This window comes from Cynoglossus semilaevis, chromosome 10 (assembly GCF_000523025.1).
Source record: "Cynoglossus semilaevis isolate Cse_v1.0 chromosome 10, Cse_v1.0, whole genome shotgun sequence".
Lineage (NCBI taxonomy): Eukaryota > Metazoa > Chordata > Actinopteri > Pleuronectiformes > Cynoglossidae > Cynoglossus > Cynoglossus semilaevis.
This window is the reverse complement of record NC_024316.1, coordinates 6,942,272-6,967,191: the sequence shown is the minus strand read 5'-3', so window position 1 is coordinate 6,967,191 and position 24,920 is coordinate 6,942,272. Positions and strand designations below refer to the sequence as shown.

Sequence of the window (24,920 nt, the reverse complement as noted above, 5' to 3'; positions counted from 1 at the left end):
TTTTCCTGGGCTTACTATGGTTAATTGTTTCCCTTATTTTTAGCCATTTTTTTCTGGTCAGCTATCAATTAGCAATTTTGAAAATTTGTATTTGCATAAAGTACTTTTCTCTTCTTTGGGGATATTTTAATCATGGTAACACTGCTAGCTATTCTTAAGTTTATCAAACTTGAGTGCCTTTAAGTACTTACTGTTCAAATTATTGAACATTAAGAATTGTAATGTAAAATGTTGTAATTGTCGGCACCCTCAACCTTGACCAACAATTATTACAATTTTGTGGCTCTTGTAGCCACTTTTGCTATCTTACAGCAATTCCTTCCCCATTTTTATTCAGCAATGCCTGGATTTATTTTATTAAAGCATGCATCTAAAAAGCAGCTTTCTTGTGTGTGCAGTAATTCCCAACGTTTGTTTGCTTTAACCCACACTACACATTAGTGATGTCACAGAGGAGTCAGACAGTGGATAAGAAATTGTTTTTATTTGACTTAAACATAATTACAAGGAAACCAAACAGTCTGCAACATTCTAGCTTCAGTGGGAACCTCTCTAAGTGAATCACACTCAACACAGTAGGTCATCTCAAACTGCTTTTTATTACATCTTAAATAACAGTACATTTTAATATAGTTTCTATCTTGCATCCAGCTTTCGGTTGTACACTGACTGACTTTAAAATTAAATACAAAAGGTGAAAAGGGAACAGTGGGGGGGTGCAGAGCTCTACAGTTATTTGACGGAGAAAGAGAAAAAGATAAGGGAATTTTAATAAATTTTTATTATTTTTATTTCATTTTATTTTTTGCCAACTCCAGGCCTAACGCACAATTACAGCACATTTTTTGTACAGAATGTCGCAGAGAAAAATAAAACAAGAATGGAAAAAATGTCACTACTGCTAAAGAAAGAGCATCTCTTGTTTACAAGGAGAAGGGAACAACAGAAAGTTCTGCCATTCAGATGCTGCAAGATTTTAGATATTTTTTAATAAAGGACAAAAAATGTTAAATGTTATAAAATGTTTCTTCTTGTGGAATTTGTGTTTGCTACAGTAGGAATGACAATTTTATTTGTTCCGCTTGAGATTGTTGTGTATATACGGGTGAATCAATGTATATGTGTACAATTTTTTTTTTTAATATTTGCGTGTCTTCTCGATTTTTGTTGAATCCCTCCCAAGTGTGGACCAAGTAACCGTTTGTGTTGCAGGGTTTTCGCTTCTCAGGTGCATAGCTTTGACATTTGAGTTGAATCAGGTATGCACAGAGTCGCCGAAAACAAGGAAAAATAAAACAAAGAAAAGACAAAAGAAGAAAAAAATATAAATACCATTGTATTGATATATTCAACAGGTTATTTTCTTGAAAGAAAAAACATCAAAAGGACTTAATTCCATATGCACCTTTTTAAGCAATTCTACAGCATGCGATTCTAAGAGATATCCCACCCATGGCAGACAACCAAAATCTTTGTTTTTTTGTTTTTTTTTCAACGTTTTTAACTTAAAAAGTTTTCAATATCATTATTTTCAAACATTGATTTATACAACATGTCATTCACAGAGTAATAACTGCATTTCCAAGCACGGAATGGGCACCTCTGCTAGGAGAGAAAACGTCCCGGTCGCAACCGGGCCAAAACTGGAAAAACCAGGCCAATTACAAATTTAAAAGAAAAGAAAAAAAGGGGAAAAACAGGGGAGGTGGGTTGAATTACGATGTTCTGATGGGTTAATCTTCATTTATTTCTTCTACACTGCCGCCAGACAAAAAGTGTAAGGATGGTTAAAATGCTTTTTGATTTTTTTTTTTTTGTTTTTCGTTTTAAAAACGAGCATTCATTATCATAAACAGCATGTGCTTGGTTAGTTAACTTTTTTAAATTTTATTTAGACATTATCCTATATATGCAAAGTTTTAATTTTTGTGCAAACAAAGATTTGTGGACTACACTGGAGGAATAAAAATAAAGAAACAATTAAAGTAAGATGGGACTTAATATACAGAAGGGCCTTGAGGTGGCGGTGAGGACTCCCTGTTGTTGAATCTCTAATTCTCTCACTTTTGTTCTCACGTGGTTGGGATAAAGCTGGGTTAATAATAAAAAAGAGACGTGATCTGGACTTTGTTTTAGTTCTTGACTTAAAAAACAAAAACATTCTCTTGAATGTGTAAAGACTGTGATAAAACAAAGCTTTTGATCCTCGTTTTTGACATGTAAATGACAGTTCACTGCTTCTCTTTCACAAAAAAGTCAAACTGAAAAAAGAAACAAAAAGCTATTCAAGAGTTAGATCTTGTCGTGTAATAACCTTCACTCACGCCTGACCTGTGGACGAGGACATGTTTGCTTCATGGTGGTGATGGTGGTGGTGGTTGTGGTGGTGAGGTGTGTGTGCGCACTTGTGTTTTAATAATCACGTACTACAATATCAGACCAGGATCATGGGAGAAATCACTTTTCCCTCCCCTCCATTTAGAAACAATTATTTCCTCAATCTTTTATTTATTTATTTATTTTTTTTTCAGTTTATGTAGCGGAATGAATGACAGACATTTGTGCTCTTTTAAATGAGAGGGGGTGAGAAAAGGGACAGAGAGAGAATTTTTGCCCTTGATAGTTTTTAGGGGTGTTTGGAGTCAGTATCATGGTGATTTTTTTTTTCCTTTTTGTTTTTGAAAAGATTGGATATGCAATAAAATTGAACATGGTGATTTTGGAATGGTGTTCTGATCAACTTTGGAGTCCGGATGCCATCTAGGAGGAAAAAGAAATAGGTTAATTCACATATTCTGGAGGCAAAAACACCAATTTCCATAAATCTTGTGCCAAGTTTTTGTTCTCCTTTTTATGTTACAGGCAACAAGGGATTTTATATCTACATTGCACATGCACTTTCAATAACCGCCACCAGATGGCGGTCGTTACAAACTCATAATTAATTAGACTACATTGCCTGCAATAGGAGACAACAGCTAAACTTTCAATTTACCTTCAGACTCTAGTTCCAGATTTTGAGGAAACTGTCCCAGGACCCTGTTGCCACTGCCATGCCGTCATCAGTCACACCCAAGCAGCTCACCCGGTTATCATGACCAGCCAGGACACCTGGACACAAGAGTGAGGTATGACAAACTGTACAAACCCTGGTCTGTCTGAAGGACAAGACAAAGCGATGCTTTGTTATGAACTCAAACATAGTCGTTGCCACCATCTCAGAATCAAACCTCATCTACATCGATGATTTTTGGACAATTGTGCTGTGTGAGCCAGTGTGATTTTTCTGTTTTAATTAAATCAGGCACCAACACGTCATGTCAGAGTTGGAACTTCTGTCTGAATACTGAATTTGAAACAGCCAGCTCAGAGGTGGGTCTCCTCTGAACCCTGTCCCACTATGTCAATAGCTGTAAAGTATTCATGCCTCCACAGGGGCTCATCACTGCTGGAGGATGTGATGCCTGCTCATCTTCTAAATGTGCATTAGTGCCTTTTACACCTGTATTTCTACCCCTGAGATGAAAATAAAATAATCAAAGAAACCCCCAATTTGTTTTCCTAATAGACAGAAATTATCATTCCCTAATTATCATTTCCCTTCTAAGGCACTTCCTTCTGAGTAGCCATTCGCTCTTTTCAATCTTTCATTTATTTGTTCCACTGGTGGAACAGTGACCTCTGCCCTGCGACTCTTCTTGAACAACTCAAATGTTGTCAGATTAGGAGTGGCATAATCAATTTTGCACAGGCCTGAACAAAAAACAATACAATCTCTAATCAATAACAGCTTGACATTAATTGAAAAAATACTGATCCGTAAAGCGTCTAACTTCTCATATCTGTTATTTGCTACTGCTTCACTTTACACTATTTTATACAGAACTTGATTCTAAAGAGTTTGATCATAATTCACATTGCTTTAAAAACTGATCCCTACTTAGCACATTAGTTGCGCTGCCTCTTAACGCCTAACCCTGTTTTTGTCTAATTGTTAAATTCCTAAGGCAGCACTCTGTATTTGTGTTAGTGATCCTATAACTGCATGTCTGATATTTACACTCTTAATCCAACAGGTGCTGTTTCAATACTTGATGTAATGCATGATAATCCATCTCCTTTACCTGCACGGTCAGCCTTCAAAGTGTCCCAGACGTTGCAGTTGAAATCATCGTAGCCAGCCAGCAGCAGACGGCCACTCTTGGAGAACGCCACAGAGGTGATGCCACAGATGATGTTGTCATGTGAGTAAACCATCAGCTCTTGGTCAGCACGCAGGTCAAAGAGCCGGCAGGTAGCATCGTCTGAGCCTGTGGCAAAGGCGTTGCCGTTGGGGAAGAACTGAAACGAATGTGGGGATAGATGTTTTTAATTTGAAGATACTATTGTAAATGCATCTTTTACTCAAACTTGTAAGACAGTAGGAAAAATAGAACGTGTTTTTAATGTGACCCAAAATTATGTTGAAGTCTTAGATGTGTAGTTTTTAGTAGCCACATTTTATCTGTGCTTTTAAAGCCAAGTATGGAGCATCATGTTATTAAAATAGTTTTATAACAGACATTGTAGTAATAAGTGTTGGTTGTATACACTGCTATGATCAAATATGAAGTAGTAATACACAACAATAAAAATGGATGTACACAAAGAATAAAACAGGAGTAAAAGTTCAAAATGCAGTGGAACAGTCCACACACCAGACTTTAACAATGTGCATCTTTATCTGCAGCTCATTTGTGAACATGTGATTATACTTGTAGACTAACTTGTTCCTCTAAGGATCACACTTCTCTCAAGTTAAGTTTACTGTCTAGAAATGTGATGCCGAATAAACAACAGGGAAAGTGTGTGTGTGTGCGTGCATGCATTTGTGAGTGTGGCCTTACGCAGATGGCATTGATGTCTGACTCGTGGCCAGTGAAGGTCTGTCGGCACATGCCTTCTCTGATGTCCCAGAGCTTGGCTGAAGCATCACAAGCTCCGGACACAAACAGCCTGGTGTCAGGTGCCAGCGAGAGGCTCATGACATCACCGGTGTGACCGGCAAATGTAGTTGTCTGCTGACCGGTCTCAATGTCCCACAGAGCACTGTGTTAGAGCAGAGTGACCATCATCAGATACATCTGCAGTGTAAGACTTTCAGAGCAAATTTTAGATTGTTAATTAAAAAAAAAGAGGATGTACTTAATATATTGGCGTTTAGTTAAATGTTACCTTCTCCAAGGCCCTTTATTTTATGTTGTGGTTGTTTTTGTCGAGTGCAGTTTGAAAACTCACCAGGTGGTGTCTCCAGAGCTAGTAACAATCTGGTTGTCATCCAGGAAGCGACAGCAGGACAGGTAACCTGTAGGAACCAAACACATGGACTGAAAACTCTCATTTGTGACAGATTTTTTTTAATAAAAGTATCAGCAACAAATATTAATTCAACAGCAATTCTCAGAGAGAGCTAGTGGCCTGGGTGTGAGAATAATGAACTAAATCTGTCAGGAAGGATAAAAATATTACATGTCTAATAGGTCATTTCTTTCTTTCATGGTTCATCTTTTACAGAGTGCTATAGTGTGTGTTCCCCTCCCTACAGTGAGGGAACTAGAACTAAAATGCTGACACACTTCCTGTATCATGTGACAGTGATCAGATGAATGCTCTTTGTCTACAACATTTCATTAGTCAGAGCAGGAATATGGTTCAGCTAGATGCCATGTTATAGTTAAATATGAAAAAACAACCAATAAAATTGTAAACAGTTACTATTTAGAAGGGTTAATGACTACCTATTAATACTAATATTCAATGTATTCCAATAAACTGCCAACCCATCTTAAACAAACTATGACTAAGCTTACAGAATGTATTGAACTGTTATATATTTCAACTTGCATCCTTAATGCATTTCTGTGTATATGGCAATTACCAATGGAGAGCAGTTTGATGGTAAATATTAACCTTTTATGTTAAATTCCACATCTGGCAAATAAGGAATGTGATAAAGTTCAACAGCTGTTGCTATTTTAGCTGAATTTTATCTTGGACTTCTGATTGACTGAAAGTCATCCACACTTGCTCCTGATTGGTTCTCATTTGCACAGCTGCCATCAATGGTGGAAAATCCCTATTACTTCACTATGGCCGTTTTTGCAACTCTGGAACAAGTGCAGAATAGATCTTCTTCCTGTTTACATCAGGACGCACATGCCCAGTAATGTCAACAATCGTACTTCATGCTCTCTCTCACATGTATGAGAACGGATGAGCCCGTCTAGGCTATAAAACGTCACTTAATATACATTTTACCAAAAGTTAGAATTTAATTTTTTTTTTTTGATAAGAAAAGATTTCATTTTGCCAACCAAAAACAAAAATGACTGTCTACTCAGTTTTCTTTTTAGTACTCAGAGTTTTTATCTGTATCTCTATGTGTCACAATGACAAATAATAATTCACTTTCATCTGTTTTAAATAAAACTATGTATCAATTTTAATAACAAATGAACAATTAGGAACTATTCACAAGTTCCTCTGACATTTAAAAGAAAGTGAACGTATAACACAGAAAAGGTTAGATGAAATCTGATGTGTCCAGCTCACCTGTGTGCCCAGCCAGCTCACGGCTGACACGGACATTTCCCTCACGGGTCTTCAGGTTGTAGATGGAGCAGATGTTGTCCAGGCCTCCGCAGGCCACATAGTTCCCAGAAGGGGCGTAGGCGCACGTCATCACCCAAGAGGAGCGCAGTGGGATGGCATGGACCTGGAAGGAAGATTTGATATGAGATAGTATACACTGACAGATGGGAGAGAAAGAGGAGGGCAGGTGGCAAAGTCTGTCCACAATATTTACTTAACCTTTCAAGGGCACAATGCTAACTATAAATATCCTTACTCAATGACCTCAGGCACTCGCAAATTGACAGTAAAATTAACCCAGCATTGCAAAAAGAAAAGACTGCGGTTTAGGTCTGGCATCATGGCATTAGAAATGCAAAGTCACGTTTTTATATAATAAAAATAAGCAATTTAAACAAAAATGCATTAAAAAGCATAAAGAGTAAAACATACAAATTGTGAGATTCTGTTGTACCTTGTTTGTGGTGTAGCTGTCCCAAATAATGAGTTTACCATCCTGGGAGGCGCTGACCAAAAGCCTAACAAAAGGAAAGTAATGATGAGCTACGGAGTAAGTTTAAAACTACCTTGAAGCCCATTAGAGCTTCAGACAAAAACAGCGGAAACACATACATCGTTTAATACTAAAATATACAATTAGAGGATTTTCTTATTATTCAGTGATTATGTTTACATATGTTATTCCATTGTCCTCACAGTGTAAGGATGAACAGCAAAAATTTAGATCCTGTTATTAATTTCTCCAATACGAGAGCATTTTTCAAAATAAATACTTAAGGTAATTCACAACAGCAAGCAAACACTGCTTATTCAATGTAGGTTTCATTAGGAGCCACTCTTTACAGCGAGGACTTTCAGGTGCCTCTCTGTCTGTCTGTGCTATCTGGGCGAATCCAACAAAGAGTAACCACAGTGAAAGTCCCAATGCACAAAGGAAAAAGAGTGAGCACACCAGTGCCTGCTGGGACTTTGCAAATCTTAACTACCAGGCAGTCAGCAGCATATATACTGTGCATGAGCACAGTCACTGCAGTGGAAAAAACCAGAGAGGTTTGAACTTACTGTCCAAACTAGGGCCAACGTTATTAAGGTCCAATTAGACTGTAGGTTCTGGTAAGGGATGTGAGTAAAACAAGAAACCCTTGGACAAAGGTTGTTAAGAGTTTACACATGAACGACACACATTAGGATGATGGGGAGGAGTTAAAAAGAAAATGATTTGTTTGGAGCAGTTTTGTGACAACAGGTGGAAATTCTTATCTCTCAGGTTACAGTATCATTTAGATGCTTTTGGTTTAGATGTGGCGATCAACAGTGTGATGTTTCCCAGTCCTACAACTTATCAAAAATATAATTTGTTTATTAGTTGGCATAACCATAAACAGGGTAATTGTTGATAAGCAAAATATGATGAAAATTGTTGTTTAAAATAACTAACTATTGACAGGCATGTGCAGCTTTTCCCTGACAGAGGATCAGGAGGTGACATAGCAGTTTGCAATGACCTCTCTGTGGACTGACACACAGTGGTACCTCAGTCATTAGTTTGCTGGTTGCTGAGGTGAGGGGTGTGTATATCTCCAGGGGGAACTGCTTTACATAAAGTGGGGAGTGTTGCTTAAAACACCATGGCCCTCAGCATGAACAGACCTGACAAAGGTTGGCTCCATTTTGAGTATTTTCATTACCCACATACCCAACCCCCAATGCACACAAACAGAGCAGACACAGACCCACAACATAGAACATAAACTCAAGAAGTAAAAGACAGAGGACTATTGGTTTGTGGGTTTGGAACACAAGAGTGAGCAGTTAAACAAATTAATAGTCATGAAGCCAACCTTTTATAATTAATATTCTACAATAAGTACAAGCATGAAAGACAGTACCTTGAGTCAGTGCCCCAGTGCATGGCATAAATTTTAGCCAGATGACCCCTCAGTGTCCGTCTAGTGCGCATCTGAATTCGCCCAACGGGGTCAATGTTAGCTGTGATCTGAAGATGGTAAAGACAAGAAAAGAGAGGAAGCATAAAAAAATGTTTAGATTCAAGAATTTCGACGTATGTAGAGGGCTACACACAAAACAAGAAAAACTAAAGGGAACTTACCTGAGACAGGGTAGCATCCGCACACGCTTTCCTGGCATCCTGAAAAACAACTCAGTTAAATCTTTTTAACAGGTGAATCAAAATGCCTTAAATTTACAGAATCAATGTTGCTTGAAGTTTGTAGTTTTGGTGCAGATTATAGAAGCTATGAAACTCAACCCATCAAAAGTGCATTTGCTACAGGCAGGGTATGACCAGACCAATTTTGCTTTTAATATAACATCAGCTTTAATGTAGGTGGACCTAGGTGAACAAAAATAACTTTACTAAGAGAACAGACGTTCCATCAACTGTTCTCATCATACTTATCATTACTTATCATCATCGTTACTTCTCTTTATGTAGCAATGTTAGTATATTTCTAAGCTAGAATTTAAAAATAATTTACAAAACAGATTCCTTATGAATCAATTAATCTAGACTTTGCCGTGATCTAACCTCGTAGAGGCAAGTAGACAAATTGTCTACAGAATATATTTTTCTTTTGCTGGTTTAAACAACAGAAAATTTATTGGCCGTGAGTAACGTGACCATCTGCTCAAGGTTGTGCAGCATGGAGTTGGTTACAATACACTGTAATGGTGTAAATTAAATATCAGAGCAATCACCTTGACTGTTATGTTTTTTGTTTGTTTGAAATTAAATAATTGACTAGCCACATCGACTAGTATGCATAATGACCAGAACTTGCTTCAATTGTGTTATATATTTAAATGCAACAGTGAAAACGTTTTATCATTATGTCAAAATTTGCCCCAGACAACTGCTGCACATGTATTAACAGATCACTTTAAAGTGCTGCATTAACCATAAGTTAAAAATGGAAAAAGTCAAACACCATGGTCATCTTGGCTACATGTTTCACATAAACATACGGTGTGAACTTTTAAAATGAAAAACATTTTGTAACAGAGAGAGTGCAGGACTAACTCTGATCTGGTTTTTGAGCTGCTCAGCCTCCTGGCGTAGCTGATCCAGTTCACTCATTTTCCTCTGCTATTGGTGTGCTTCGCTCCGCCGCCTAGACTCTTGCTGATCTGCAGACAAATAAAGAAATGTTCGACATTAACACCACACTGGTCAAGCTCTAATTAAAAAAAAGAAGCAGTTTTTCAGTAAATGTTGCTTATTATTTCTAGCTCTTAAATACATCAAATCATTGTTGATTAAAATGACAAATTATGGTTATTTAACACACTGTTGCTGCTGGGGAAGAACCTCATACTACAGGCCCAGAAAAAAAGGAGAGCTGCAACAGTCCAACACTTTCTAGACAGCCTGAGAATCATCCTTGCCAGCTTGAAACTGTTACCTAGCAACAAGCACTAAGCAGCCACTTTAGGCTTAAGACATTAATCTTAAGGAAGATGCTGTATTTGTTTTTTTTCCTCACACAAACAGCTGCAATTCTTTGGTTTATTATCTCGCCAAAATAAAGAGCTAATAAACATTGTTCACCAGAATTAGTGAAAATGATCAAACATGATACCCCTCGTGTACTGTCAAACTGCAGCAAGAGTTTATAGTCCAGATGTAGAAAAAAACATGTAGGAGCAGATATCAGCTTGTGGTTTCAGCCACTAATTCAACCCTAGAAGTTCAACTGTGCAGAACCTTCAGAGCCCTATCAAGACCACTGCCTCCAGACACTCTAAACTCTCCTCCAATGTCACTCCTGTAATCCAGGGACACAGTTGATTCAGCTCCTCTAGCAAAATCCGGTTAAGACAAAACCTGCTGATGATCCTAATAGAAGCGGCTATCCAGCTGACCTCAATCCTTGGTTTGACATTTCAAACTATCCTACACTTTCACCATCCATTGTAAAAAAGATGAATACATTAAGTTAACAACTACTTAGTTTAGGCCTCAAAAACATCCTTTGATTACCATGCTAATCACAATTCCAGTTTGCAGTCACCATTAAAAAGATTATGAAACTTGTTACAAGAAAAGACACCTTAAAAAAAAAGTATACAAGTTAAATTTCAAGAGCGTTCCCTAAAATGATAACTGTTTGTAGTGTCTGCTTAGTATATTGAAGAATCATTCGCTTTTATAACAATTTTCTCTTTTACAATGGAAACCACTTATTCAAACATTCAGAATTTAGGGACTAACAACAACACACCGCAACTAGCTCTATTTAGTTTTACAATTCCAATATTAGTACTACAAGAAAATCTTACCACTCTGTTTGCCTGGATTTGAGTGTAAGTCCTTCGTCCTGGGGAGTGTCAACACCTGAATGGACATCCTGTCCTTCAAGAGTCTGACATGCCTGTACCTACCTGTCACCTGATTGGCTACTGCTGACAAATGAGTCTACGCAAGGCTCCTTAACGCCATAATCTTGGTGATAAAAAAAATCTCTTCTTGTAATATTAATCACCAACTCTCACTTAGTTTTCGGATAGGAAGGTAATTTAACTCAATCTTAATACGAGCATAAGTTATGTTGATATGTATAGCAAACGACAATTCTAACACAATCTTGTTTTAATATGACTGTAGACAATCTCATTTATTGAGGTCATTTAGTAGGCAGCTTGACAAGCTTACTTTCTCTAAGATGTTTTATAGCTTACCTAAGAAGCTTTTTAACATCTTTAATTTTTTCTCCTGTTTATACATGCTGAACAAGTTCGCTTCAACAACTGCAACCACTACCACAACAAAATGAAGAAAAAATATGTCTTCAAGAATGTAAAGAGGGCCAGGTAGTATAAATCAAAAATTCGAAGTATTAAGCAATGGATGAACTCCCCTTGGTTCCTGGTCTAAATTATACTGTTAAAAATTCAACTAATGCAATGACCTATTGGATTTGTGTTGAATTGCAGAGCACTGACAAACTATTTGTCTGGTCAGATACTGCTTGTGACTTTGTGGTAAACCTTTTTAATAAAGAAAAGGCTGTTTTGCAACAAAATGCAGAGAACACATGGACTAACTGCTAGCATTATACCTAGGTGTTTAATGCATGTCGATAAAACAGCTAGTGCAATAGTTTGTTGGCCCAGTTTCCTACCCGCAGTTAGCACCAAAAAAAAAAATAGTTCACTTACCTTAAGTATTTGAATACATCTGTTAGTTGACTAGTAATTTCGAGTTTTTGTAAAGTTGTTGTCATACTTGGATGGCAAATAAACCATTTAATCCAAGTATTCGAGAAAGGGGTTTGACTGACTAAGTGGCAGGACCCTCGCAAAATGGTTTCAAATATTAGTGTGTTAGCTTTAGTCAATGTAAACATAGGATAGGCATCCTAATTTATGAAGTTACATAAAGTAATATTTGGTAACAAAAACTGTTCTCAGCCTATAATCCTTTTACACACTCTCCATATCTCTCCTGTAGCAATGCTCATTTCTCTTGCTTTAGGGACTTGTGCTGACATTTTGGAACATTCCACTCTTACATGTTTAAAACCTTTCTAAAATTGTGGGTTCTTACTGATCTGTGGGAAATTAATTTACAAGTGTTTGTCTTTAGCCTCATAGCACAAAAATGTCTGACTATAACCCACCCACAAAAAAAATTAGACCTTGAACTAATCACCACGGACATAGATAAAAAGGGAACTGCATTTTACTGGCTATTAGTAATAGAGGTGTGATTCAAAGGACTATTTTTCTCTTGTGTTGGTGGTGGGTGTGAAACCACTGGCAGCCCAACAGATCCAGCCTTAACTTCACTGCCTTCTCTTTCTGCAAGCTATTTTTAGAGAGGTGGTGGGGGAGGAGAAGGAGGAGGAAGAGAAAAGAAGAGGGGAGGGGGAAGCAGACTTCACATTTTTCCAGCCACTCCTATCAGCACCGACATCTCGAGCACAGCGCAGTCAGGAGAGAGGAAGTGTAGTTTGATTTAAAACACAAATGCACCGTGTTGGTGTTTCTCTTTTGCTGTGCTTTATAATATGATTTTCAGTAGTTTTCTGTAGGTGTTGCTTTATACAGTGAATTAGTTAACAAAATTATATTCAGGAAGTAAATGCTTTAATAACTAAAATACCACTTCTGAGATTTGTTCATTTAAATTTAAACTTAAAAAAGGCTGGCAAAATGCTACAAAGATGGGGATGAAGGTATACATTCAAATCAAAGAAGCAGAGAGACTCCACCCTTGTGTCCGAAGAAGTTGGGCAGGTATTCAGATTTTCTATGAACAAGAGGATAGGGGCAAAGGAGTCAGGCTGAAGGACTGAGACAGATTATACTAATGACAGTGAACAAGCAGAGGACATTTGTAAGAGGAGTTGCAACATAAGCCCACAGTGAAGGAAGACCAGCCACTGTAAACTACCAGCATCAAATCACACACGAGGCCTACAGTTGTTTCTGAAATACTTAGCAACATGACTTGAAATTTTACATGGAAAGGGCATTTTTCCCTCCGGTGCTGTGGTGCTTAAACAAGTCCTTAATTTTTATACTACCACAAATATACAGCTAATATATATCTAAACCCACTTCTGTTTTCACAGTTCAGTGAAGATATGAACAATTCCCTATATCTTTGTAAGTTATATAGTTAAGGGATGCACCAAATTTTCAGCCACCGAAGATTTTCGGCCATAATTGGCCCTAAAATGCATTTTTGGTTTTCGGCTGAAAGACTTTTATCACCAAAACAACATAGCCAAAACAGGAAGTTATAATGAAGCAAGCAAAAACCGCGGCCGGCACGGGCTTGTCAGATATCTGCAATACATATCCAGCTTAGTGTTTGTTAAAACAGCATGCCATAAATACCAACATGTCTTCGGTGTGGATGTATTTCAATATATCTGAGAAAGACCCCCAGATAGAGATTTGCAAAACGTGTAATGCTGAAATTTCAAGAGGGGGTGAAAAGTACATTCAGAGTCTATCAGCACACATTTCACTGAGATCTATTTGGATCCCCTGCATTCGTCAGAACTGAACTTCATCCACGTTAAAGATCATTACGCACGAGAAATGAACGGGGCCGCGATGGACACGAAGTAGCGCACACAGCAGGAGGAGAGCAGTGTGCCAGATGAGGGGCAAGCACCCTTGTTTTCTGATGTGTTCTGTGAGAACCTGCAAGAGTGTTCCTCAAAAAATAATAATAGGTGGGTTATTCTGTTCTAGCTTCCTATGTGACTGTTCAGTTGATATTATTTCTCTGTTAGACATTTAACAATTAATTACTTTGACAATTATCAATTTATTATTTATTCATTAATTTATGAAATAGCAGTGCCTTAATTTTATTGAGGTTTGGTACACAGTCATAGCCAAAAATGCAGTGGTACCAATAATTGGCATAATAATTTCTTTCGATATTTCGATTTTTGGCCTAGGTTACCTCATTTCAGTTTCGGCCAAGAATTTTAATTTCGGTGAATCACTAGTTAAGTTATATAGTTACAAGAACTTGATTTACCTTTATCTACAAATGTGAAACAAATGTATCATTTCTAATTTTAAACTAAAGAAATTCAGATTTGATTTCAGATTCACAGTCACACACTTTTGTTCCGCCTAGATATAACAGAAGATTGTGTTTGAATTGTAGGAGAGAGAAGGTGGGGTTAATAATTTACACCCTCCTGCCTGGACAGCATATGTCACACCCTCCACCAGGTTCATATCCTTATAACTCTATTCACCAGCTATCCTTTACAATTGACTGTTATTCTGTCTGTGGCTTTCTTCTCACTAGAAAAAGAACAGTACGGACCTACAGCAGGATATAGATGGGGCTGGTCGCTTTTGCTAGTCTACAAAGGGATGGCTGTGCTAGAGACTTGACTATTGATCATTTGTGCCAGCATACTGCCTCCGTCCCAATGCAAGTGCACAGCCTCTCTAGGCAGGCGTTTCCTTTTAAAGGGTGTTCCCCTGGCTATGCTCTTCTTCTCTCTTCCCGTTGTCAAAACATTGAGCGGATGTGGCGACAGCACTCATTTTACAAATACACATTTGCTCTGTGGTTTCTGCAGTATCCACTGCACTTACCAAAGTCCAGAGTTTGAACTACTCAATCAGTTTCAATAGGTTACAGACAACCTCCTGGATGGAGAGATCCCCTTTTGCAGCCAAATGTGTCTATATAAAATGAAAGAGCTTTATAACTAATCAAGAACAATATTGTAAAAGTGCAATACGATCTAACAAAAACAGAAACAATGCAAAAAAATCAAATCTGCTGTAAAATTGCTCAAACAATTTTAACATAAACAGTCACACCTGGTGAATCTAGGTCAATGCCCAAACTGTATGATGGAATACAACTAAAAACACACAAATGTAGCTGACATTGGGGCTACTTGCAAGTCTCTACACAACTGGAAGGGCTTTTAGAAAAGCACTTATCTTTTGCTCTCCATTTAGTTGAGTGAAATTGTTTGCAATATTTACGAGGCTCCTACCATTTGTTCACCTTAGTAAGTTAGCCTAATTAAATTTTGCAGAGCATCTCTTGCCCAGTCTATGATTAAAATCATAGTAAAAGTTAATAACTGACCAAGTTACCTTAGCAACATCATTGTCAAGGCTTTTGATGAGCTGTGTTCATTTATTGATAGTTTTTCCATTACCATTACATTCTTGTGGCAGAAATAATTTGCTTTGTTAGTGAACTCCTTAGAGATTATTAAGTATTGGTGGGCCCAATTAGGTGCAATTTATCACAACCTTGTTTTTGATCAACTCTATGCTCATATGCTCTAATTAAAATGCAAAACAATCGAAAAGGGGAAAATACCCAAAGATAAAATATTAAGCCAAGAATGATTTATATAGTTGACAGATGTTTACTTCAAAATATTGGTTTTATTTTTCAGCTGACTTTTGCAAGTGTAAACCTAAATGCATCTCATACCCTGCTTTTTGGTCTGGTTGGTGGATGAAAGGCACCTAAGTGCTGAAGGGAAGTGAAGCATAGTAAATGGCAGCTGCAACACAACCAGGTCACAAAGAAGGAAGCTGATGATGCAGGAAAAGGGGACAGAAGGCTATTGCTCCTGGATATGTTTTAAAAGCTCCATTCAATCTCACTCACTTTTTTATCCTCTTCAACAAAGCATCCTCTATGTGGTATTACTCTTGCAGATGGTCATCAGTATTAAAGAATCACATTCTGTGTCACTATAAGTCAAAAACAAATTGGACAGTGTAAATAACCAAGAATACCTTTTTTTAGTTTTTCATTATTTTAATCTTGCAAACTGAGAGAATCAATGAGTGACCTAACTGGGGAGTGGTGGGAACGTGATTATATATATATATATATATATATATGTGTATATATATATATATATATATATATACACATATATATATATATATATATATATACACACACATATATATATATATATATATATATATACACATATATATATATATATATATATATACACATATATATATATATATATATATATATGTGTGTGTATATATATATATATATATATATATACACATATATATATATATATATATATATATATACACACACATATATATATATATATATATATATACACATATATATATATATATATATATATACATACATATATATACACATATATATATACATATATATACACATATATATATACATATATATACACATATATATACACACACAATATATACTTGGTGAACAGTAGCTCCATTACCTGCCACAAAGTCTCTTATCTTTTGTTCTGTGACATTCTGAACTGTTACTCTTGTACCTATTACCTAGGGCTGGGCATCATGGACTAAAAGTCATATCTCAATATTTTTTAGCTGAATAGCAATACTTGATATAGTTCAATATAATTTTTTTGTGATGTAACTGGGGTTTCCCCTCAGGAATTATAGCATATTAGATTAATTCAGAAGCAAGTTTAAGCCACAAGCCAAATGGCACAAAGGCACTGTTATTAACAGCGATCACTCTACAGAATATCAAAATGTATATACAAAAAAATTGTCTAATATATGAAATACAAATGCTTTCCTGCATTAGAAAAAAAAAACAGATGCTCCAAACGATCTGTTTCAGTACCTAATCAAAAGATTCTCAAATATCTGATGGTACCTGACAGCCCTCATTACACACGTTATACAATGGTTTACAAGTTATTTCAACACTATATATTTAGAAATGCATTAAACAGACTGCAACGTCAGTGTGTATAGTATAAATGTAATCAAATAAGTATATTGGCAGTATTAAGAAACACAACAATGGGCATGAGCCAACTGTGTGCCTCAGTAAGTGTGTGTGTAGCACAGCACCGTCACACGTGAGCCCGAGTTCATAGCTGTTTGTTGCCGAGTGTTGATGAAAGTGGAGGGGTGGTGGGATGGGGGCTTATAAGTGAAAGTGATGGAGGCAGAAGGCTGTGTATGTAGGGACAAAAAAAGAGGGAGAGGAAATATAGATGCAAACCTGTGGCCAATGTACAGTATTGTCATTTTAACACAGAATAAACTATGCTAATACAATCAATATTGTCCTGTTATCTCATTTAGAAATATATCAATTAATATATATAAAAAACCTGAGATATTCCACAGCACTACTATTATGCAATATGATAAGAGGGAACAGAAGGTATTAATGATATTTGATATGTTCATGTAAAAAATAATCAATTATTTGGACACATCTCTTGCACTACACAATTGTACAACTGGCTGCATCAGAGGCCAGCTTTTATTATGCGTACAGCTTTGGTTAATAAAGCTGATTATGAGGTAATTTCACCTAAAAAGTAACGTGTAGCCAAAAACTAAAAAGTTAGTAAGCTTCTTATGTCATGGTATAGTTTTGCACAAAATATTTATTTACCTGCTCTAGCGCCTGTTACTACTGTCAATACATGCCAAAGCCTATAATATTGGCTGCAACTGTGTTTGTATACACACGGAGCATAGATTGCAGTTCTCGCTCTAATAATCAAAAACACTTTTTTCCATCTTGTGTTTGTGTCACATGAGGATTTTGTTGTGCATGAGGGCTGCCGCTGCTATCTCTTCAGTTAAGAAAATCTTTTGGGTGACAATGAATCATTGTTCAAATTTACTGTTCTGGCCACCGATCAATTGAGTCAAGTTTTTACCACAAAGGTCACAAGGGCTTAGTGGATAAAAAAAATGTTGTATTATGGATTAACACACTACAAGCCTGTGTAGCCTTAGACAACAACATGTAGTATGTTTTCCTAAAGTGTTAGTCATGTTGACATTAAGTTTGCCTTTTTGTAGCCCTGTGATCTGATTTTAAAATCTCAAAAAAGTACACACATGGCTATGAGAACACAACTGATACATTACATTTAATTGCCCTGGGGGGGTAAAGTGCAGACATGTATTCTGTGACATGACTGCTTCTGAAAAATGCAAAACTCCTGGAAATAGGTCTAATAAATCATCAAAATGAGAAGGTCTGACTTGTGTCAGCTGCAGAGAAACATGGCAAGACAGAAAAATATCATCTCTGGTGTCAGGTTCTCTTCAATAGGAACACAAATTCCCATGGTGCAGTATTAATAAAGTCTTATCTCGTAAAAACATCCCATCTCTTAAGGTAAAATTTACCAAATGTGAAAGAAAATGGCCACATAAGTGGACAAGGCATGTGATTAACAGTTGAACCTCCTAATGCACGTCCTTGTGTTAGCAACATGTTGGATGGATAGCAACCCTGACATGAGACTCAAGAAGGTCTGAACTGAAAACAAGCCTTAGGCTCCATAGCCTATTTTCTCTCTGCTCAAAGTGGAGCAAAGTCTTGGGGCAACAAAGAAGTATAAATAAGCTGACACAGTTCTGATCAAGATGTTCCATCCAGTTTTGTGCACAAGTCATCTAATCTAAAAGATGCACCATGACATTTTTCTAACTTCTACATATTCTAAGAGGACACAAAGGAGTGACACAAAAACCCACCCACATCATTGGACAACAAGCAATGGGTACTGTATAGTCAATGTAGTAGTAGTAGTCTTCGTACTTCCACAACAACAGTTAGACTATCCCAATCAACTGCATTTTAAGTAATAAAGAATAATGTATTAATCAACCTCACAATTATATGATTTTGGTCATTTAATTGTCTCCGGTTACCTTGTTGCTGCATTTGGATTTAAAAAGATATGTAATATTTAAACATAGAGCTTACAAATCAAAACAAACTATAACTTGATAGTTAAAGCCAAATACTGAAACTAAATGTATATTTTTTTAACTGCCCATTTACCTTGGCAAATTTTTCAGCTAGGTTTATGCTGTAGAACTGATAGAAGACATACAAAGTAGAGCAGGGTAGTAGGAAACAGCAAACACAAAAAATGTATACATTCACACACACCCCCCCCCCCCCCCCCCCCCCCCCCCCAAGGCTATTCCTTAAATCTTTTCCTGTTACATCAACCAATCATCTAACATTCTCTTTAATGACTCTTCTCTGGAATTTATTTCACGTCACAGCTCAATCCTAACATTCTTTCCCCACAATAAGGATATTGTCTTCATAGCTGAAGTCCAAACTACTTCAGCTTTGCCTCTATAATGTACCTCAAAACTGCTTGACATTGGATTCTTTATTTATATTATTATTCTTATTCCTAAACCTGTCTATCCTTGTCATCCCCTTAAAATCTCAACATCTTCAACTAAAATTACTATCGTCACTATAGATCACTATGAGAATTGTTAAGAACAGGTATCTCTTAATTACAACAATTAAGCTATTACAGGATTTATTTTCTAACTTTTCTATTTAACTTTGAACCGTCCCACAGAGAAAACAGTTAGACAAAACCTACAGGCATTACAGAAAATAAAATTAAAACTACGAGCAAATCCAATCAGATTCTGCAGTCTGATTCAAAATATCAGGGAAAAGGAAAGAAAAGAAAGTCAAAGGATGTCTTTATTTAAGACAGACAAAATACACTCTTGATTGCATTTATAGTATTGTTTCTCCTCTGTGTTTCCTCTCTAAACTTTCACTGAAATGACTGTGGCCTTTCTTGTCCCCAGAAGTCATTAAAAGCATAATCTCACTTATAGACTCAGTCTTTTTATATGGCCTTCTAGATTCAGGCATTGTCATGTTTTCCATGACAGTCAAATTTTTCAGACCTGAATGTAAATAGGTCTGTAGACAGACTTTATTCAAAGCAGAGAGAAAAACAGTGACATACGCAAAACACTGCTGAGGCCTTGGGCAGTGTTACAGTCCCCGAGTGGTGACAGCTTTGTGTGCAGGTCATTAAGCAGCTCTGGTACCATTTACTTTGACTATTCAAAACACTGGCCAAAACATTTTCTGAGTGATGACAACCACTGGTTACAAAGCAGCACCTAATGTCAAGCTACACACAGATCAAAACATTAGTTCATATATATATGTTCATATATATATATATAAACATATATATATGAACATATATATATATATAAACAACAAAATTAAAATTCTTGGTCGAAACCAAAACTAAACATCAATAACATCAATGCACAGCAATTGCATAAACTAATATGCACTTTTGAGCCAGGATTTTGGGTGGCATCTCTTTAACTTATATATGTATGTGTGTGCGTTATGAATCTCAATTAATTATCAATGGTGTAACTGGTGTCTCAATAATTTGAGAGCCAAATGTAATACTTTTAGAAATTTTAATTCGTACCAGTATCTTAATGAAAACTTTAATAAATTTTCCTAGTCAATAAAAGACATTCCAAACAATGTTATTAAAATGTGTCATTTTTGAGGCTTCTAAAAACTAAACAATACTGTAATTTTTAATTATTTTTTAAAAAGCATGCTTTTTTGTAGCCATGGGGGTTTCCTCTAAATAAAAAAAATGAACATGTCATTGTGCAAAAATACTAGTGTCTAAGTACATAAATGTTCATATACAATCTATTGAGTTAGGCTCAATACCAAATTATTGTTACCAAAAAAAAAAATCAACTGTAGAGACACTGTAGAGAAGAATTACACAATCTTGAATGCTGTATATGTCCAATGATGCAACACACCTCTTTGAAATAGTTCCAGTCTATTTCTAAAGGGAAGGTTTGACAGCAGAGACGAAAGAATCGCCAGATTGCTTAACCACAATATACAGAACCTTTAAAGTAATGGAAGACATAATCCAGAAGGCACCACTAATGGTCCATTAAAATTAAAATGCATTGTTAATGAGAGAACTGTGTTCAGTGGAGCAAAGGTTCATGTGGAGATGCTGTTCTGGTTGTTCTTCAAGAACTTTCCTTAAGGGCACAACTTACAGAAGAAAATAGTTTAGGGGTAATTTACAGTTGTAGGGTGTTACTTTGAGAATGTTCCCTTTATTAAAACTATTGGGAAGAGTAACTATGGCACCTGGCCATTTTATTTTGCAGAGTTCTTTAATTCATATTATCCATTTGTTCTGAAACCTAGAGGTAAGGTTAGTTTTTGTTGTTGGGCTCGTTCTGTGCCCGGAGTTGGTGCTTTATAGTGCCAAAAGCTACATAATCATAAATGAGTGGGAATATTTGGGAAACAATGAGGAATAGTCTTCTGTTGCTTTCCTCAGGAAGTATCACACTAGATGATCCATACATCCATGAAATCCATAAAACAAATAAACAAAACCACAACCAGTGATTATTCAACTGATCTCCCACACTATTAGTAGAAACCGTGATAGCTGACTGATGCAAGAGAGAAAAAAGGGTATAAAAAAACAGAAGCAGGGTCTCAAATGTAGACATGCCTAAATGCAGACATTTCTGTACAGTACTATCAGATTATAACCACAGATCAGCAATTACTGACCAAAGCCATATAATCCCCAAGACTAAAATCCACTGATGGAGATTATAATCCTCTTCATATTTTGTACTTGCAAATACAAAAACAAACAAGTAAACAGAGAACCCCTAATTACAAACAAATGGATTTAAGAAAAACACTAAAAAGGGACAGTTTCAGGTCTGAACACAACCTCTTGAAAAACTGTTGAGTATAAACCCAGGGATAAATGTTCTTTAGATACAGTTGTCACAGATGATATATTAGTAGCTAATAATGTAAAATTTGCTTCTTAAAATTAAGCACCTTAAACTGATTTCTCTATAATTTGGCAAAAAATGTGCATAAATAAGAATGTTTTTTCTTATATATGCACATAATTTCTAAAACTGGTCAGTTGCCAAATACTTCTATGTAGGGAATACATTATCATGTAACTTCAGACATCATATCACTTGTAAAAAAGTATAACCCCTGTATAAAAAGTTTGGGGGATACTGATTTAAAATGTGTGGTGTCGAATTAAAATTAAATAATCAAACTTTTATTCTTGAGACAAACATTTAGGCTCATTTTTATTTTTTGGTCACAAAATGCTCAATCGTCTTGTATTTTAGTTATCTGTAAAGATACCAGCCCTCTCCTCCACCACCATGTTGCCCTACGAATATACTTCAGATTCCTCAAACACGAAAATGCCTTCCTCAATAAAACAATATTGTACCCTGCACAGTTTTTACGACTGTGTGGTGAGAAAAAAAAATATCAAAGAAATCTTTCCTGCCAAGATTGGACGCATCCGATGCTCGGCATCTGTCTGTGTGTGTCTGCGAGAGAGAGCTGATGAAAAAGGCTTTGAACGCCATCTTGTTCATTGCAGCTGCCTGGGCCCTGAATACAGGAACCCATTCATTCGCAGAGGGAGAGAAGGAGGGAAGAAGGGAGGAAAGGAGGGGGCACACTGGCTAAAATGAATTAATCTTTATGGGACCGTGTATTCAAGCAGCTATTTTCGAACCACAATAATAAACGGTGATTTAACAAGAAGCTACGTGTATTCTTTAAGAAATGTATGCATTTTTTTTTAATATTCGCCACCGATCGGAACTAACTTAAGGGCTCGGCCGCAGCTGCATTCATCTTGCTGCCTCAGTGCAGGCGCAGGAGATCGGCTCCGCTTTCTGCGACAGCAACTTAAGCACATCCTAAAATCGGATTTCATAGAATAAATATCTAAAACACAATGTAGTTGAATAAACGATTCAAATAACAACGAGCTGGATTAGCCCTTGAGGCTTAAGCGCAGACCCAGCGTAGTCGTTTCAGCGGAATAGATCTGCGAGGCCCAGCAAGGCTTCGGTGTCTGTAGCTGCTAACAACTTAACCTCCAATAGAGCCGTGATCGAAATAAACAGATTGTCAAAAAATCCAATTAGAATCTCCCTTTAAACCCATTAAAATAGAATGTTTAACTTAACGCCAAACTGTGTGTACAGTTGTTTTACTTGAATGGCTGAGATTATCATCTGGGGTAACAATTGTTAATTGTTGGTTTTATTCACTGGTGGGAATAATTTGATGTAAGAGTTGCTTATTTCCCTCCGTGACTCTTCGGGCTAAACTTAACGTTAACGCTGTGTCATACAAGAGCAGCGATAGTTTCGTTTTAGTTTTCACACCACAATGCCCGTAAAGCCAATTTTAAAATGGTTCGTCAAACTAGTGCCTACTTGTGGGGCATTCTGCATTACGTTTATAAGTCTACCAATCTATTCCACTGCGTTTTAATGCATACACTTATAATATAAAAAGTACTCAATAACAGCAATTATGATCAGGTGATATGGCTAGAACCGTAGGATGAGGCCACTACTGGCCAACTCCTGCATGTACTGGCTACAGAAACGAGCGGTGGGGGTGGTGTTAGCGATTCTGCTGCTGAAGTGGCCATTTTTAGATTCCCCTCCTTTGGCTGCTGCTTACTTGACAATTGCATGATGCCAAAGATTTAAAAAGACAATCCTAATCTATTTTTACGTTTATTTGACGTATGCAAACTCCAAGAGCCTTAACTGTGTATAATCATGACAACGAGCTGGCCTGGATTAAGTTGTTAATAAACACCAGCACTCAGACTTGATTTCCCCCTCTGTGGAACCTAGGGATGCGGAAAATGTAGGCCAACATTGAAATTAACAATGTGAGGAACTTGATGTAATGCATGTAAGCAGATGCACACATTATTGGGGAACATTCGTTATCAAACCAGAACCGATAGTTTAAGTAGGCAGCTTATTTATCCATAGAGACAGATACACCCGGACGTAGAAGAGAAGGGGTGCCTGGCTAACCTCTCGAGCTGTCACTATGTAACACACTGAACAACGTAAGCACCGATAATTGACTGTAATGTTGAGAGTAAAACCTATTAGTGGTAAACTATGTTCACCGGTGTAGTGTTTGACAGATATATTCGTCTTAAAATTATATTAGGTTCCTCCATTAGTGGCCCACACCCACTCTTTTCGCACTAGCCTAGCAGTGGGCTAACAGCAGCTAACCCAATTTAACCCTTTTCGCCCTGACACTTAATGCATTTTTCCAAAGCTCAGTGTTATTGCAAATAAATCATCCTTACCCGCTTTCAGTCGAGGGAGTCCGTCGTTTTTAATTCACATTGACTGGAAAGAGCAAAAAAATCTCGTCTCTCCTCTCACTCCACCCAGGCGCTCTGATTTAGCTAGTGTAGCTACCGAGGAGCGGCACTCCCCGAACCCAGTTTTCAGCCGCCGAGGATGGAGACACACCGGCACAGAGGCGCAGAGACGAGGGCGGTGTTTTCTTGACACAAATATGCACGACACAGTCCTGTTTGTGGGTTCTTCTTCTTTAAAGACAAATTCCAACTTTAAGCAAGAAAGAAAACCCTTCTTGGCGTTCCTACAGTAGTCGTCCCTCTTTTTTTCTTCCTTCACGCCAGGCTTTCAGTGGCTTCTTCCTCCAGCCATCAAACAGCAGAAATGGGCGCGGTAACCCTGCACTCAGCACTGGGAAACCCCACGTTAAGGTAGCGTCACAACGTACGGCAAAGGGTCGGCGACCACTTCATAAGACCAGGAAATACTGCCATCTTTGGTAGCAGCAGGACACCAAAAATTCAACATTTAACTTAAGTGGTTCAAAATAATCCCAAACCAAAAGATACATTGTTGAAACAGAAAAACTTCAGTCATAACAAAAGACCCGTAAACTGAAGAGTCACTGGTACAGTAGTTGTTGGTGCTTTTGAAAATGAGTACCAGTTATACAGGTTATCTGGTAAGAAATATTGAGCCTCTTTAAAATATGTATATTATTTTTCAAATGTTACTCATTATTCAATTGTACAAACAAATTA

At 37.0% G+C, this 24,920-nt stretch overlaps 1 protein-coding gene across 1 annotated transcript; it reads right to left on the bottom strand.

Annotated features, from left to right (window-relative positions):
• Positions 1–580: 580 nt before the first annotated feature.
• Positions 581–24,560, bottom strand: gnb1a (guanine nucleotide binding protein (G protein), beta polypeptide 1a). Its single transcript, XM_008318425.3, has 11 exons — positions 24,162–24,560; positions 9,671–9,777; positions 8,741–8,779; positions 8,520–8,626; positions 7,085–7,148; positions 6,592–6,754; positions 5,278–5,344; positions 4,887–5,088; positions 4,125–4,341; positions 2,996–3,111; positions 581–2,760 (listed from the first exon to the last, which is right to left on the bottom strand). The coding sequence occupies exons 2-10, from the start codon at positions 9,725–9,727 to the stop codon at positions 3,005–3,007; spliced, it is 1,023 nt and encodes a 340-aa protein (XP_008316647.1). The 5' UTR covers positions 9,728–9,777; positions 24,162–24,560; the 3' UTR covers positions 581–2,760; positions 2,996–3,004.
• Between the last annotated feature and the right edge of the window lie 360 nt (positions 24,561–24,920).